Raw genomic sequence first — 17,881 nt, 5'->3', positions numbered from 1 at the left:
GAGAGACAGCTTGCAGATACTGTATATTGATGACATAACGTGCTGGCCTTCACAATGAGGAGCTACGCATAAACTATGTATTGCAATATGGTCTTTCTTATTTATTGCCTATTATAAACTGGGTGGTTCGAGCTCTGACTGCTGATTGGCTGACAGCCGTGATATATCGGCCCTTATACCACTGTTGTGACAACGTATTTTTACTGCTCTAATTACATTGGCAACCAGTTTATAATAGCAATAATGTAGTGTAACTGAGTAGCCTACCTAAATTCAATAAGAGCACAAGCATCAATTTCTTCCTAAAGCATTCTTCTCTATGTGTGCCTCTTTCTGTACATTGAGGTAATTTCAGGACAATATTTCTGTCAGTTTAATCATTTTTTATCTTCTTCTGTTACTAACCCTATGTGTGATGATGGCTTTTAGTTATTTGTAACTTTTCTTGTATTTATTCTATTGCTACACAAGGGGTGTTTGTGAGTTTGGGACTTTTTGATTGCCCTTGCTTTGTACTATAAAAAATAAATCATATTTTAAAAAGGGAATTACAGTTTTCTATCCATCACATAAAGAAGATACATTTTAAGCTTTCCTAAAATCTTGCAATTGGCTCGGTTCAATGGGCTCGGTTCAATAGGCTCAGTTCAATAGGCTCAGTTTAATGGGGTGGCAGGTAGCCTAGTGGTTGGACTAGAGTGTTGGACTAGTAACTGAAAGGTTGCAAGATCAAATCCCCGAGCTGACAAGGTAAAAATCTGTTGTTCTTCCCCTGAACAAGGCAGTTAACCCAGTGTTCCTAGGCCGTCATTGAAAATAAGAATTTGCTCTTATTAACTGACTTGCCTGGTAAAATAAAAAATGGGCTCGGTGCAGTGTTTAGGTATAAATATGAGAAACAACACGTTAAATGATAAACCATTGCATCAAGGTTTTATTTTTATGACATGGTTATGCCCATTTGATGGGTTTAACTCCTCCGTGTCTGTGGGTATCTCTCTCCATGAAGTTGACAGTTGGTCATCACTTTTGTCCCGCCTTATTCCTTTAGGGTTTCAGTTCATCCATAGCGTCTTGGAGCCTGGAATAGAAAAAATAGGTATTCAAAAACAGGACATTCATTCATTAACAGGACAAACAATCATGCTATACCTGGTTTATACTGTAGATGGCGTCAAACTACCTCATCCACTCACATTAGTAAGATGGCGCCGACAGATATGGCAGCTCTGCTTCAAGCTCTGCAGCAAGGCCTACTTGCTGCAGATGTGTCCAAAATCATTTTGTGTTTCTGCCATTTGACTTTGTCACAACTTCCAAGAATTTGACTCATGGTAAATGTCACCCCCACCTCACGATCTCATTATATCCTGTTTCAACTTCATAGATTTGATTTGATCCACCCACCATGGCGTATTGTGGTAGTTGAGCTTGAAGCATAGCTGTGATTGAATCAAGAATTTGACCCTCAACTATTTGTTCTTATTCTTGCGTGATAACTGATTAAGATGCACCCCAATAGTCAGTCAATGGCCCAATCCCAAATCAACCTTCAGGCCCTATGTCACATGCACTTGTGGAGATCTGAGAAGATTTGATTGAAATAACCAATATGATGAAACTTCCACCTGGCCTATCAAGGTGGAAGGTGGAGCTATGAACATAATGCTTATACCTATCTAATTGGTCTACGGGTCGATTTAGGATTGAACCAATCTCCCTCATCCCCTCGTCCACTCACTTGAAGTCCCCTCCGTCGAGCAGGCTCCTGTAGGTGGCGATCTCGGCCTCCAGCTTCATCTTCATGTTGAGCAGGGCCTCATACTCCTGGCCCTGATGCTGGATGTTACCCCGCAGGTTGGTCAGCTCGCCCTCCAGACGGATGAGGATGGCATTGTACTTCTCCACCTCCATGTTGGAACGCATCTCCACGTTATGCAAGGTGTCCTCTAAGGAGGATTTCTGTTTGAAATAAGAGGAGAATTTTGGGAATGTTGTTGAATGACATTGGGATTATTAGAATGTTGGAATTTGGAGATATGGAAGGTATGGCTAAGGTATGGTGAGCGGAGCTATAGGAGGACAGGCTCATTGTATTGACTGGAATGGAATACACTGAATGGAGTCAAATGTGTTTTCCATATGTTTGATACCATTCCATTAATTCTATTCCAGCCCTTACAATGAGCACATCCACCCATAGCTCCTCCCACCAGCCTCCTCTGTTGGACATAGAGGACATACTGGGGTTACTATCAGTTCCATTTCTGCTCTGTGGAATATAGGAATTTAACTGAAATATGTTATCATCATATTGAAAGAATGTCCTTACCAAGCTCTGTTGGGACGCCAGCTCAATCTCGAGGGTCTGTAGCTGTCTATGTAGGTCACTCATCTCAACCTGGGCCCCCTGCAGGGCCTCTGTGTTCTGTGATACCTGCACCTGCACGTCTGAGATCTATACCACAGCACAAAGGGAGAGAGATGAGAGGGAGAGAAGCTGAGTCAACTTGAGAGGTGAATTCATGTTTTGTAGTTCAGGCTTTTGTTGTGTGACTAGACTACCCAGATAGGATACTGGTTTGTGCAACAAAACAAGTTTTTATTGGAAAGCTACACATTTTGCAAATACACAATTTTATATTGGCCTGTAGGTGTGAGGTAGTCCATTTCAATTCCAAATGCGGATCAAAAACGGAGTATTATAGGCTTTATTTTTATTAACCTATTTTATTTTATTAAACCTTTATTTAAATAGACAAGTCATTTAAGAACAAATTCTTATTTATTCTTACCCCAGCCAAACCCGGACTTTATGTGGTGTGTAATGTTAGTATGTATGAAGTAATGATAAGAACATATCCATCCTTCTTTCCTTCTGAACACTGTAAAGATAGGATGGGCAAACCTGGTTTTCGTGCCACACTTTGAGGTCCTCTGCGTTCTTCAGAGCCATCTTCTCGTACTTGGCCCTCATCTCCTCCATGACCAGTGACATGTCCTGACCCTTGGGGGCGTCCACGTCCACCTGCACCCCCGACTGGGTGATCTGGTTCCTCATCTCCATCACTTCCTGTTGGAGAGAGGGAGAGACAGAGACATGAGAAATAGTAAGGCATTTCAAAATTTACCAACTGTGAAATGTGAAAAGTTCATAGCTAGTGATTAGGTTAGTCTGATTTTGTTATCACGTTATCATCATTCTTCCTGAATTATATCATTCTTAAATCTAGTCTGGAAATGTTCTATTTCATGCAAATCTTCTAATGTTTGACATGGACATTCAATCTCAATCAGGAGAGAACAACTGCCGCGTCTCATTGAAGCCATGAAGTTAAACCAACTATTTTAAAATCGCACACAGAAGAAGTTATAAGCATAATCAAGTTGCTACCGGCAGCCTGCAGTACCCCAGTCGGCCTTCAATTTGAGACAATCAATGCGAGGGGGCAGCACTGAGCTAGCCTGCAATGTCGCTACCTGGAGTAGCTCAAATTGAGCATGTTATGTCTTGAGAATCCCCCCCATGAGACGCTTCCAATAATAATATTAGTCTTCAATCTATTCAAATACAATAAAAATATGAATTGAAAAATTATAATTTGATGTGGATATTCAATATTAATACTATAGCTCACATTGTCATGGTTCTTCCTGAGGAAGATGAGCTCCTCCTTCACGGCCTCGATCTCACTCTCCGCGTTCATCCTGCCCATGTTGGTGTCATCGATGACCTTCTTCAACCCGGCAATGTCCGCCTCCACTGACTGGCGAATGCCATTCTCAGATTCAAACCTTTGGGCATAGGGAGACTGTCACTACACTCCTTGTTGACATGAAATACTTGGAAATTGTGACCTTGGGACTATAAGGTTTAATCTGAAAAAGCATTGTTCTGAGATATTAAGCAACAACGTTTTCACATCCCAGATCTCTGAACTGTTTTGTAGTGAATTTTTCTTTCATAACCCTCACCTTAAAGGTACCTAAAGTGCAGAGTATAAAAATCCTTAGACATTTTTAAATCATTTTTTTTAGGGGGGTGCAATAGCAGATATAACCTTGTGGCTCTGAAATCTCAATCTGGATTCAGCCATAAGCCTCTATCTGACACTTCTGAATTTGACATGTTCAGTAAAAAAAAAAAAAGTGTAGCTATTTGAATATATAAATGATAGAATAATACAAAGATAGCATGGGTGAAATTGCCACTGGGATGGGAGAACAGGACCCGGCTTCCCGATAGCGATGGAACTTAGACTTACGTGTGTTTTAATGATGCATCTTTCTTACAATGGCCAAAGGTGTAATATGCGTTTCCCAAAACACCACACAGAGACATTGGCCGCTAAGTGAGTCGTTAGAGCATGTGTCGATACTGGTAGGATCAAAAGAAAGGGAGCACTGCTCTCGGATCAGCTTTCTCCATTCAAATCTTACCGTAGCATTAGAATTCTTTCACAATACTGATGGCGGATCAGGTCCTAGAGAGATATTACCACATACGGCAAATATTGAGGCGTGTCATTCTAATGCTTACCCATTCAAAATTCACAAAATCACAGATTTGGCACATCATTGTGCACACTTAGCTGTTCTACGAGAGGTCTGAGGCAGGCGTAAGATTACGAGCGTTTTCAAGTGCAACGTTAAATTCAACAGCTCAGAGATTTAACAATGTTCCTACGAAGGTTCTAACCATGGCCGGCCCGCTCATTAGGCAGGATTAGGTGGCTGCCTATGGCGGCAGATTGACGAGGGCAGCATTTTCTGAGCTAAATTGAGCAAGACGCACCACCAATAACACAAAAACCTCACATGCTTCTGCCGAAAAACATTGACAATTTCTATCAACCGGTGGCATTTGGTCTTTTTAGGTGAGCCTGATGCTACCCTGTGATAAGAAGTGCCCACTTTGTCCATTCCCAGCGCGCCTCTCCAGGGTGCTTTTGGAGAAACGCATCACAGCAGGCGCAACACCAATGTTCTGTCAAAAAAATCATCCAACATAAATCATGTAGCAGATTTCTAGCATATGGTAGAAAGAGTATGTGGTCTTTTCTGTAGCCTACAGGCTGGAGATAAAATGTATGACGATGTAATGAGACGGACACATTTTACATCCTGCAGGTTTCTCTCATCAAGTAACCAATCAAATAAAAATGCGCTGTCATGTTAACAAACAACACATCCTAAAAACAGGATAGGTAAAAGTAAAATGGACAATGTGGAATTGACAATCACAACTTCCGTGCTGGTGTTTCACCTCATTGTCATGATCAGTGGTTTCAAGTTTGTATCCGTACATTTTTGATAAGCTGATCATAGCGAAAAACTAAATAGTTCTGCATTTCCAACTGGGTGAACACAATACAAATAGGCTTACGATAACTCCTGATAGAGTTGGGTAGCTGATATTCAGAGCTTAAATAGCCAAATTAATTAGCCACAGGAATCAGGACTAATAAAGCCAATGCAACGGCCTGTTTTACAAATGGTGGGCCTACCACATGGATGGGCATTCATACAATTCCATTGCTGGCCGACATGGTAGGCTACACCCCAGTAAGCACGGTCAGTCGTCGTCTTTTTTTGGTGTTTTACAAATGGTAGGCTTACCACATAGAAGGGCATTCATACAATTACATTTCAGGCAACACTGTAGGCACCTCAGTATGCACGGAACGACGCCAACGCTTTTTGAACGTCTTGTTTTGGTGCAGTCCAGACCGGCCTTGATTTCTACATCCACGGAAAATCAATAGATTGGACATGATTTGGAAAGGCACACACCTGTCTATATAAGGTCCCACAGCTGATAGTGCATGTCAGGGCAAAAGCCAAGCCATGAGGTTGAAGCAATTGTCTGTAGAGCTCTGAGACAGGATTGTGCCGAGGCACAGATCTGGGGAATGATACTAAAACATTTCTGCAGCATTGAAGGTCCCATAAACACAGTGGCCTCCATCATTCTTAAATAGAAGGTTGGAACCACCGAGACTCTTCCTAGAGCTGGCCACATGGCCAAACTGAGCAATCAGGGGAGGAGGGCCTTGGTCCGGGAGGTGACCAACAACCTGATGGTCACTCTGACAGCGCTCCAGAGTTCGTCTGTGGAGATGGGAGAACCTTCCAGAAGAACAACCATCTCTGCAGCACTCCACCAATCAGGCCTTTATGGTAGAGTGGCCAGACGGAAGCCATTCTTCAGTAAAAAGCACATGTCAGCCTGCTTAGAGTTTGCCAAAGGCACCTAAATGACTATCAGACCATGAGAAACAAGATTCTCTTGTCTGATGAAACCAAGATTGAACTCTTTGGCCTGAATGCCAAGCGTCAAATCTGGAGGAAACCTGGCACCATCCCTACGGTGAATCATGGTGGTGGTAGCATCATGCTGTGGGGATATTTTTCAGCGGCAGGGACTGGGAGACTAGTCAGGATCGAGGCAAAGATATAAAAGTACAGAGATCCTTCATGAAAATCTGCTCCAGAGTGCTTAGGACCTCAGACTGGGGGCGAATGTTTACTTTCCAACACGACAGCGACCCTAAGCACACAGCCAAGACAACGCAAGAGTGGCTTTGGGACATGTCTCTGAATGTCCTTGTGTGGCCCAGCCAGAGCCCGGACTTGAACCCGATCTAACATCTCTGGAGAAACCTGAAAATGTGCAGCGACGCTCCCCATCCAACCTGACAGAGCTTGAGAGGATCTGCAGAGAAGAATGGGAGAAACTCCCCAAATACCGGTGTGCCAAGCTTGTAGTGTCATACCCAAGAAGTTGTCTACTGTTCGTCCGTTCCCCCAATATCTACACTACAATTTCGCCCTTGCAAGATAGTCAGAACACATCATAATATACATTAAGAAATGTATTATGATCAACAGACAAATGACTGTCATCACTGAACAATGATGCGACAACATCATTTACTTTAAGATTTTTGATGCATGCCATTATTGCTGGCTAAACTAGCCTGGACCGTACTAAGGCTTGTGATTGGATTGCAGATAAAACCTTATAGCGCCAAGTTCAAATGGGTTTATGCAGATGTACGTTTCTAGTTTTCCATTTTTTTTCTCATTTAAAATGTACAGTAGTTTATTTAATTTAAATATTTGACTTCACAATCATCTGAAGAACCTTCTGAAGATCATTTATGTGACTATCTCATTTTTGACAAAAATATCAGATTGAACCTTATAGCACCAAGGTCTCGAAATGATGGGGTGTTTCAGTTGACTATGAAAGGGAAAATGGATATCTAGTCAGTTGCTCAACCAAAATGTGTTGACTCAGACACTATCTGAAGTCAATTTTGATTCTCTCCCTACTTTTGATTATTATTAGGATTTGGGGAGGGAGGCCTCTCGAGTGGTGCAGTGGTCTAAGGCACTGCATCGCAGTGCTAGCTGTGCCACTAGAGATTCTGGATTCGAGTCCAGGCTCTGTCGCAGCCGGCCGTGACCGGGAGACCAATGGGGTGGCGCACTATTGGCCCAGCGTCGTCCGGGTTAGGGGAGGGTTTGGCTTGTAGGGATGTCCTTGTCCCATTGCGCACTAGCGACTCCTGTGGTGGGATGGGCGCATTGCACGCTGACACGGTTGCCAGGTGTATGGTGTTTCCTCCAACACATTGTTATGGCTGGCTTCCGGGTTAAGTGGGCATTTGGTCAAGAAGCAGCGCGGCTTGGTTCGGTTGTGTTTCGGAGGACGCGTGACTCTCGACCTTTGCCTCTCCAGAGTCTGTATGGGAGTTGCAGCACTGAGACAAGACTGTAATTGCAATTGGATACCACGAAATTGGGGAATATCTCAAACTCTTGAGAGTTCTTCCTTGAACTGAATGGCTGATACACTACCTAATTGTGTATAGTGGGTTTAAACCAATTTAATTTGTGAGAAGCACATGTACAGTATGAAATTAAACAGATAAATAGATTTTTTTGACAGAGTGACGATCTACAAAATCGCAAATGAACCCTTGTATTGTATACAAATTCATGGATCAACCAGTGTGCAGAAAGATGTCATTTACAGTGGTAAACTCACTTTACTTTGAAGTCATCTGCAGCTAAGCGGGCATTATCAATTTGGAGCACCAGGCTAGCATTGTCCGCTGTCGCATCAAAGACCTATTGGAGAAAAAGATTGTTAATGCTAATGAATACATGACAATAACAGACTAAATCTTTTGGAGGACAATTTTGCAGATGACATGAGCATTATGATGCTTTATTTAACTTAACTTTTGAATCCATGTCAGTTATAGAGGAAAGCTGTAGGCCTGTATGTTTTCCCCCACTTACTTCTTAATTCTAACTATAATTGTGTGCGTCATACACAGATGAGCTGGCAATAAAAAAGAAGAACTAAAACATTCCATCACGGGATCTGCTGCTCATCACCACCATTTTAAATCTAAGACTCTCAGGGGAGTGATATTGAAACTGCAGGTTGAGTGAATCACAAATGAATCTATGGTTACCGTCACATGTCTCTAAGAAAAAAGAGGAACCACAAACGGAAGAACAGGAAAATTAGTTCTCGCTCTAGGGCTGAATCTGTTCTCAATTTTCATTGTTTAAAGAAAAAGGCGGGGCTTCCTGTCCCCCACAAAACCATAAAGAGAGCCCCCCCACCCCCCCACCCCAAAATCTGTGTGTTTCTAACCATGGCATTCTGGTGTGAATCACACAAAAAAGGAAACTCTTGTCCCTTTATGTGTCCGGCAAGTGGAACAAGGCTAACATTCATCATAAGAGTGCCATCATAAGCTATAGAGGGACTCTGAATTCTTTTGGACAAAAGTCTGTTTTTGCCAGGAATTCATGAGATCTTGTTGGAATTCTTACATAGATCTTTGACTGTGCTGTGAGTAGTTTACAGAGACTTTGACTGTGCTGTGTGGAGCTATAATGGTTATACAACCAGCACACCCACCATGTGTTTCAAATCTCACAGGGGATTCTTTTTGTGTGTTGTCACACCACATCTGGTTCACATTGCTGGTCCCTCCCACACCACACTACGCCCCAGAGTAACCCAGGAGAATGACCCGGTGGGTTGGAAACCATCTTGGAACATTGTTTATGGGTTTTGGTCAGTTTTTTGATGATGATTCACTGCTTCCACCAAAGGATTCATTTGAGGAAGTCTTTGACTAGTTTGAGGAGTGAGGGAACTAGGGAAGGAGGGGGAAGGAAAGGGGATATCTGCCCCACCCTGCCCCACCCTCTATTCAGTTGTTAGGACATTTTATAAGGCAGTTGTTACAAAGCAGGGTTCATCACAGAAATGTTGAAGTGAAGGCAGAAAGAGTGAGAAGCAAAGTATAAATCGGTGAATAAATCATTTTCACTACGCTTAAATTCATTCTTGGAGGGACATCTCTCATACCATATGGGTTTTAGTTCACAGAAAAGTTGCAACATTGGTGACATTACATGGATATTTTGATTTATAGGTTAATCAAATAAGGATTATCTATGAACACACTTGTCTAAAGCAACAAAAGACAAAACAAATTCCTCACCTTAACCCTTTTTCTACACACATTATCAACAACCCCCTCTCTCTCCCTGTCACTCTCTCTTTGTCTCTATCACTCTTGTAATGATACTGTATTATTATTTGTTTGAATGTGATACTACTCAAGAGACCCCATATTGCATCTCTCACTATCACTCCCCCCTCTCTCTCTTTCTCATTCACACCCCCACCTTCTTGCGCAGGTCGTCCAGTATAGGGCTGTACTTGCTGTAGTCGCGGGCGTCTGGTCCTCCCTTCTCCAGGGCCTCTCGGATCTTCATCTCCAGCTGTCCGTTGGCCTGCTCCAGGTTCCTCACCGTCTCCAGGTAGTTGGCCAGACGGTCGTTCAGGTTCTGCATGGCCCCCTTCTCGTTTCCCATGACGTGACCACCGCCACCACCTGCCGCCGTCGTCTTGGTCAGACCACCCATGCCCAAACCCATAGCGGCGCCCATGCCACCACCCATGCCCATACCACCGCCGCTCACCTTAAAGGAGGATGTGGAGTAGGAGGAGGAGCTGGCCGGGGCACCGCTGCGGAGGCCCCCGTAGGCTGTGGAGGAAATGCGGGTGCCCTGGCCTCCGGCCCCGCCATAGGTGCTGGCGGCCCGGTAGGAGGACACGGGCGCGGAGCGTTGGAAAGAGGTGTGGCTGCTGGACGGTCTGTAACTCATGACTGCTGATGGAGGAGTTAAAAAGAATGGAGAAGAAAGAGAGAGCGAGAGGAGACTGAGCTGAGATACAGAGAGAGTGACGCGGGTAGAATGAACCGGAGAACTAATACTCCCCCTACACAACTATCCTCTCTCTCTCTTTCGCAGGCCGGCCTCCAAGACCCTGCCTACATCCACACCCCCATCCTCTCTTTCCTGCTCTCCTCCCTCTTCTCTCATGCTTTCATTCACTCGGTTCCTTATTTCCCCTATTTTTTGCGTGCATCTAATGAGAAGCATACAGTACCAGTTAAAAGTTTGGACACACCTACTCATTTAAGTTTTTTGTTGTTTTTTAAATCTATTTTCTACATTGTAGAATAATAGTGAATTAATCAAAACTATGAAATAACACATAGGGAATCATATAGTAACCAAATGTATTGACATTTTAGATTTTAGATTCTTCAAAGTAGCCACCGTTTGCCTTGATGACAGCTTTGTATTCTCTCAACCAGCTTCATGGGGTAGTCACCTGGAATGCTTGTCCAACAGTCTTGAAGGAGTTCCCACATATGCGGAGCACTTGTTGGCTACTTTTCCTTCAGTCTGTGGTCTAAGTCATCCCAAACCATCTCAATTGGGTTGAGGTCGGGTGATTGTGGAGGCCAGGTCATCTGATGCAGCACTCCATCACTCTCCGTCCTGGTCAAATAGCCTTTACACAGCCTGAAGGTGTGTTTTGGGTCATTGTCCTGTTGAAAAAAGTCCCACTAAGTGCACACTAGGTGGGATGGCGTATCGCTGCAGAATGCTGTGGTAGCCTTAGCTGGTTATGTGTGCCTTGAATTCTAAATAAATCATTGACAGTCACAAGCAAAGCACTCCCACACCATCACACCTCCTCCATGCTTCACGGTGGGAACAACGCATGTGGAGATCATCTTTTCAACTACTCTGCGTCTCACAAAGACATGGCGGTTGGATCCAAAAATCTCAAATTTGTACTCATTAGACCAAAGGGCAGATTTCCACCGGTCTAATGTCCGTGGTCTAATGCTCGTGTTTCTTGGCCCAAGCAACTCTCTTCTTCTTCTTGGTGTCCTTTAGTAGTGGTTTCCTTGCAGCAATTCAACCATGAAGGCCCTAGATTCATGCAGTCTCCTCTGAACAGTTGATGTTGAGATGTGTCTCACCTCTGTGAGGTGAAATTTGAGGTGCAGTTACTTGCTGATTTCAGAGGCTGGTAACTCTGATGAACTTATCCTCTGCAACAAAGGTAACTCTGGGTCCTCATGAGAGCCAGTTTCATCATAGCACTTGATGGTTTTTGCAACTGCACTGAAGAAACTTTCAAAGTTCTTGAACTGATTGGCTCAAACACATTAAGAAGGAAAGAAATTCCACAAATGAACTTTTAACAAAACACACCTGTTAACTAAACTGCATTCCAGGTGACTACCTCATGAAGCTGGTTGAGAGAATGCCAAGAGTGTGCAAAGCTGCCATCAAGGAAAAGGGTGACTACCTTGAAAAATCTCAAATATAACATATATTTTGATTTGTTTAACACTTTTTTGGTTACAACATGATTCCATATGTGTTATTTCATAATTTTGATGTCTTCACTATTATTTAACAATGTAGAAAATAGTAAAAACAAAGAAGAACCCTGGAATGAGTAGGTGTGTCCAAACTTTTGACTGGTACTGTATATTTAAAAAAGTACTTCCTACTACTTTGACATTCCAGCTTACAACTTCATCACATTGTAAAAAAAAAAAGGGGAAAATATTTTAATTGGAAAAAAGAAACAAACACATATAATTAAGAAAATAATAAAAGACTGGAGTGAATGAAGAAGAAAATAATTTAAGAGTTTTTAATCTGAGCATGCATTGGCATTCTTCTGGTTTTGCCCATAAAAGGCATATTTGTAACGGTTGCTGCATAGTTTAAACATACGTGGTCAGCCAAACCCCAAAATAGCTGGATATGGATGCACTTCTCAGCAGGGCTAAACAAAACTAATGGAATATGTTAGCTAACTTTGACCAACTTTCACAAACTATTTCCCTGCACCTCTTGTTTGGAATGGCTAACTTTACCACACCAAACCTCTTTGGACCGACTTATGATGAATTTGTGAATAAACCAGTGATAACAACAACAGTCATTCCATTAGCATTTACACTGAGTATACCAAACATTAGGAACACCTTGCTAATACTAAGTTGCACCCCCCATTTTTGCCCTCAGAACAGCCTCAATTCATTGGGCATGAACTATACAAGGTGTCGAAAGTGTTCCACAGGGATGCTGGCCCATGTTGACTCCAATGCTTCCCACGGGTGTATCAAGTTGGCTGGATGTCCTTTGGGTGGTGGACCGTTCTTGATACACATAGAAACTGTTGAGCATGAAATACCCAGCAGCTTTGCAGTTCTTGAAACAAACCAGTATTCCTGGCACCTACTACCATACCCCGTTAAAAGGAACTTACATCTTTTGTCTTGCTCATTCACCCTCTGAATGGCACACATTCACAATCCATGTCTCAGTTGTCTCAAGACTTAATAATTATTTAACCTGTCTCCTCCCCTTCATCTATACTGATTGAAGTGATTTAACAAGTGACATCAATACGGGATCATAGACTTCACCTGGATTCACCTGGTCAGTCTATGTCATGGAAAGAGCAGGTGTCCTTCATGTTTTCTATACTCAGTGTAGTACAACCATGTTTTGAAAGACCCCATATCCCATATTAAACAGGAAACACCCAAACCCCTCAAACACACCTAGAAGATGTAAAGGTTAATCAAATTAGGTGTGCACAAAGACTTTGGTATGCTGATACCACAGTGTATATGTCTCTCTGTCTTCAGGGATAGGGTTGGGGGAGGGCAGGGAAGGGGTGCTCTTCAGTCACCTTTGAGTGATAGATCACTGGGCACTATTTTCACAAAATTCTTCAGTTAATATCTTATCTTGAGTAGATATCTGCAGATAGCTGTGATACCTTTCATGGTTTTAATCTTTTAGTGGTATCTTTTTAGTTTGTATCTCATTGAGCAGGAGTGTTGATTGTGTCACCCGAAAGGTAATAAAGTCACACAGACAGATAGAGCCATTGAATTTTTAATCCAGTACACAAAAAAACCATCAATATCCATTGTTCTTAAGAAAACATACTAGAATAGGACTGTGAGTGTCAGAAATAACATATACAGTAATTCATTACATAATATATGAATAAGAACCCAGTATGTAACATTTTACTCGGACTCTTGACACTTTTAGTCTCACAATAAACAAGCAACTTTCTAGCCTCAAATTATGTTCACAAGGGATTTTATGGCTTCTTAGGCCATGCAATAAACTAGCATCCTGTCCAGGGGGTGTACTTGTATGTCAAGCTGCTTCACGCTACAGAAATATGGGCCATTCTGGCTCGGACAAAGTTACTTTTTTTTTTTACTTACATCAGATATTCTGTATCTTAGACATTATTAAATGAAGGGCTGGTTGTGTGTTGAAATGTAACTGAACATTCCAAAATAAAACCTCTGCCCTTAACTAGATGGACTCAAATTTAATAGGTGGTGGTGTTTAGAGCAGTGGAAAATAGTAGGTTCCCAACCACTTTCTCTGACGAGACTACTGTATGCCCTGGCTAGGGCGGATTCACAAAATGTACCCCAGAGAACAAAATAACAAAACACACAGTTGGCTAAAGCTCATACACTTCCATTGTTTTCTTTATACTGTCACTCTACCTCACCTTCATGGTTGATCAAGTTTCAAAGCTTCCCTTCTACATCAGAACAACTCTCATATAATACAGTACTTATGTTTGGTAATATCATATATCAAGGAGTTTAAACCTCAGTGATTTAGAATGGTTTAATGGTTGAGGAAGAGAAACTTCTCAATGGAATCAGAATGACTCATCTTACTACTTCTATGCCATTTCGAAACGTTTAAAATGACAGTCCACTTCAAAATCAAAGTTTGTCAGATGTTTCATTTCATTTCATTGTGCAAATCAAATGCACTTCTGAAGTGCTACCTGGAAATTATATACAGGCCATGTCTAGCTTTAAATTCAATGGAGCGTGCGTTTAGCTAATGAGACGACTGAAGTCAGAAACTCCACAAAATATACAACAACTGAAATGGCTGCAAAAAAGGAAAATACAAGAGTTTGGTGATGCCAATGGGTTGCAGGTTCAATGCAATTATTATGGCATGCGTTATATAACAAAATACTTCATTCTTATTTACTTCACATGCTCAATATATAAGTGCCCACACTGTTTTTGTGCAGTTGACATTTTTTGAACGGTCAAATAAACAGAATGGTTTTGGATACTGCAAACCTACTATTACTTCCTACACAACAGATGGCGACATTTGTGGACTCAACATTTGGTATATTTTTGAAGTCCGAAAAAATCGGACCAACTTTGATTTCAGAGGGCACTATCACTTTAAACTGCTGCATGTGCAGTAGCTCCGGAGATCCTCAGACCAGAGAGGCCATGGGGGAGAGGGAAAGAGGGATTAAAAGAGAAGAGAAAATGGAGACTGACTCATAGCAATAACAACAGGAATGTGGGAAACTCAACAGGAGCTCATGTGCTTCATGGGTTCTGGACAACCGTCAAAGAATGAAAGCTCCCAGCTTGATCGTTCTTAGATCAACTTGAACTTGTTTATTCTTATTTTTTGTTACCCCTGAGTTCGGGAATACTTACCCAGCTAAAACAATTATACTGCTACAATGTTAGGTAACACTTTATTTGGATAGTCTGTAGAGCATCTACAGATGGACTATATACAGACTATCGATAATATTTAAACTATCTACAAACCCAAACCCTAGCTCTAACCCCAACCTTAACCGTAACCTTAGAAAACAGTTACTTATCAACAGATAGTATGACCATCTGTAGAGCATTTACAGATGGAAAATCCGGTCTATACAAATAAAGTGTGAGCCAATGCTATGCCAACGGTACTTACTCAATCCCATGACCACGAGTTGTGCCATATCTGAGAGAAGGAAAGAGGAAAATGGGAGGGTGGATATTGATCGTTTTAAATTAATTAGAGGTATTAGATAAAGACCCAGACACACCCTGAGACCCTGAATATTGTTGGATGCATTGGTTACACCCTGAGGTACTGAATATTGTTGGATGCCTTGGTTACACCCTGAGGTACTGAATATTATTGGATGCCTTGGTTACACGCTGAGGTACTGAATATTGTTGGATGCCTTGGTTACACCCTGAGGTACTGAATATTGTTGGATGCCTTGGTTACACCCTGAGGTACTGAATATTGTTGGATGCCTTGGTTACACCCTGAGGTACTGAATATTGTTGGATGCCTTGGTTACACCCTGAGGTCCTGAATATTGTTGGATGCATTGGTTACACCCTGAGGTACTGAATATTGTTGGATGCCTTGGTTACACCCTGAGGTACTGAATATTATTGGATGCCTTGGTTACACGCTGAGGTACTGAATATTGTTGGATGCCTTGGTTACCCCCTGAGGTACTGAATATTGTTGGATGCCTTGGTTACACCCTGAGGTACTGAATATTGTTGGATGCCTTGGTTACACCCTGAGGTACTGAATATTGTTGGATGCCTTGGTTACACCCTGAGGTCCTGAATATTGCTGGATGCCTTGGTTACACCCTGAGGTACTGAATATTGTTGGATGCCTTGGTTACACCCTGAGGTACTGAATATTGTTGGATGCCTTGGTTATACCCTGAGGTCCTGAATATTGTTGGATGCCTTGGTTACACCCTGAAGTACTGAATATTGTTGGATGCCTTGGTTACACCCTGAGGTCCTGAATATTGCTGGATGCCCTTGGTTACACCCTGAGGTACTGAATATTGTTGGATGCCTTGGTTACACCCTGAGGTCCTGAATATTGCTGGATGCCTTGGTTACACCCTGAGGTACTGAATATTGCTGGATGCCTTGGTTACATCCTGAGGTCCTGAATATTGCTGGATGCCTTGGTTACACCCTGAGGTACTGAATATTGCTGGATGCCTTGGTTACACCCTGAGGTACTGAATATTGTTGGATGCCTTGGTTACACCCTGAGGTCCTGAATATTGCTGGATGCCTTGGTTACACCCTGAGGTACTGAATATTGTTGGATGCCTTGGTTACACCCTGAGGTCCTGAATATTGTTGGATGCCTTGTCTAAAGGGTCTGGAAAATAACGTGTCAGACAAAACCGGCACATTTTATATGCTTTTAAAACAGCTTCCAACAAAAAATATAATTGCCACGTTAATCAGAGTATACGTCAAGAACAAAAGGAATACCACCCCGTAATATATGTTGAAACAAACCCCATGCCCTGTTCAATAGGTCCAATGAATGTTGAACATGATTTTCTGTATTCACCCACTCAACCTTGTAACTTGATAGGTAGAGAGTTGTTTGCTAAGCTTAAGGATACAATTTTTTGTATTCCGATGGAGTTTTCATTGATATCCCCATCAATGAAGTTCTGAACTAATTCGTAAGTAGGCAAAATTTAACCACTCCCCGAAGTGGGAAACTGTCTCTGTCTCTCACTCCATTCTGTCTCAAATGCCAGAAACCTTATGGACAGAGCACTCCAATGACAGTGGACTGATAGGCAGTGCTTGCCCAGTTTATAATAACTGTTGATCCGAGAAAGAAACTCTAGTCTCGAGAGCTACCTTAAAAAAGAAGCTTCCTCCAAAGTTAATCTCTCTGTGACAACACAGAGGCGGATGCAAGATGCAAGCAACGATGGTTTAATGAAATACAGTTTACAGCAGCAACAGGACAAACAGACTGTACTCAGACGGAATCCGACCCAGGGACTATGGCGCATATACCGATGATAGCGTGCTGAGAAATCCAGGGGAATGTGTCCGGATGGGTAGGAAGGAGCCCAGAAGATAATCCACACAAGGGCGCCGAGAGAAAGAGCCCAGACACACGACACAACCTCAGGGAAGTAACAATGATCTGACAACAAGAAACACTGGTTACAGAACATATAAAGGGAAGATAAGTGATTCCAGCTGGCGCAGACAATCAGGCCGAGATTGGGAACCACGCCCACACAAACATGGGAGAGAGAGAGAGAGAGAGAGAGAGAAAAAGAGAAAGAGAGAGGGAGGCAGTGGATTCATGAACCGTGACCATACCCCCCCCCCCTAGGAACGCCTCTTGGCGTTCCCAGGCGAATTTACCTGTCGATTGAAATCATCGATAAGGGAGTAATCCAGAATGTCCCTAGCAGGTACCCAACTTCTCTCCTCCGGACCGTAACCCTCCCAGTCCACCAGGTACTGGATTCCGCGTCCCCTCCTTCTAGAGTCCAAAATACAATTGACAGAAAAGGTGGGTTCCCCATCAACAAGTCGTGGCGGCGGGGGAACCGGGACCGGCGGGTTAATGCGTGCCTGAAACACAGGTTTTATTTTAGACACATGAAAGGTAGGATGAATTCTCCTATACGCCGGAGGAAGCTTGAGCCGGACCGCCACCGGACTAATGATCCTGGTGACTTTGAACAGGCCGATAAATTTGGGGGCAAGCTTGTTCGAAACGGATCGGAGTGGAATGTTCTTAGTAGAAAGCCACACTCCTTGGCCAACGACATATACCGGAG

At 42.7% G+C, this 17,881-nt stretch overlaps 1 protein-coding gene across 1 annotated transcript; it reads right to left on the bottom strand.

Moving 5' to 3' along the window:
* Nucleotides 1–906: 906 nt before the first annotated feature.
* On the bottom strand, nt 907–10,312 carry LOC129815637 (keratin, type I cytoskeletal 18-like). Its single transcript, XM_055869617.1, has 7 exons — nt 9,727–10,312; nt 8,057–8,139; nt 3,639–3,795; nt 2,909–3,073; nt 2,333–2,458; nt 1,742–1,962; nt 907–1,081 (listed from the first exon to the last, which is right to left on the bottom strand). Exons 1-7 carry the CDS (start codon nt 10,207–10,209, stop codon nt 1,048–1,050), a joined length of 1,269 nt encoding a protein of 422 aa, XP_055725592.1. The 5' UTR covers nt 10,210–10,312; the 3' UTR covers nt 907–1,047.
* Between the last annotated feature and the right edge of the window lie 7,569 nt (nt 10,313–17,881).

Source organism: Salvelinus fontinalis, chromosome 18, assembly GCF_029448725.1.
Source record: "Salvelinus fontinalis isolate EN_2023a chromosome 18, ASM2944872v1, whole genome shotgun sequence".
Lineage (NCBI taxonomy): Eukaryota > Metazoa > Chordata > Actinopteri > Salmoniformes > Salmonidae > Salvelinus > Salvelinus fontinalis.
This window is presented reverse-complemented; position numbering and strand designations above follow the sequence as displayed.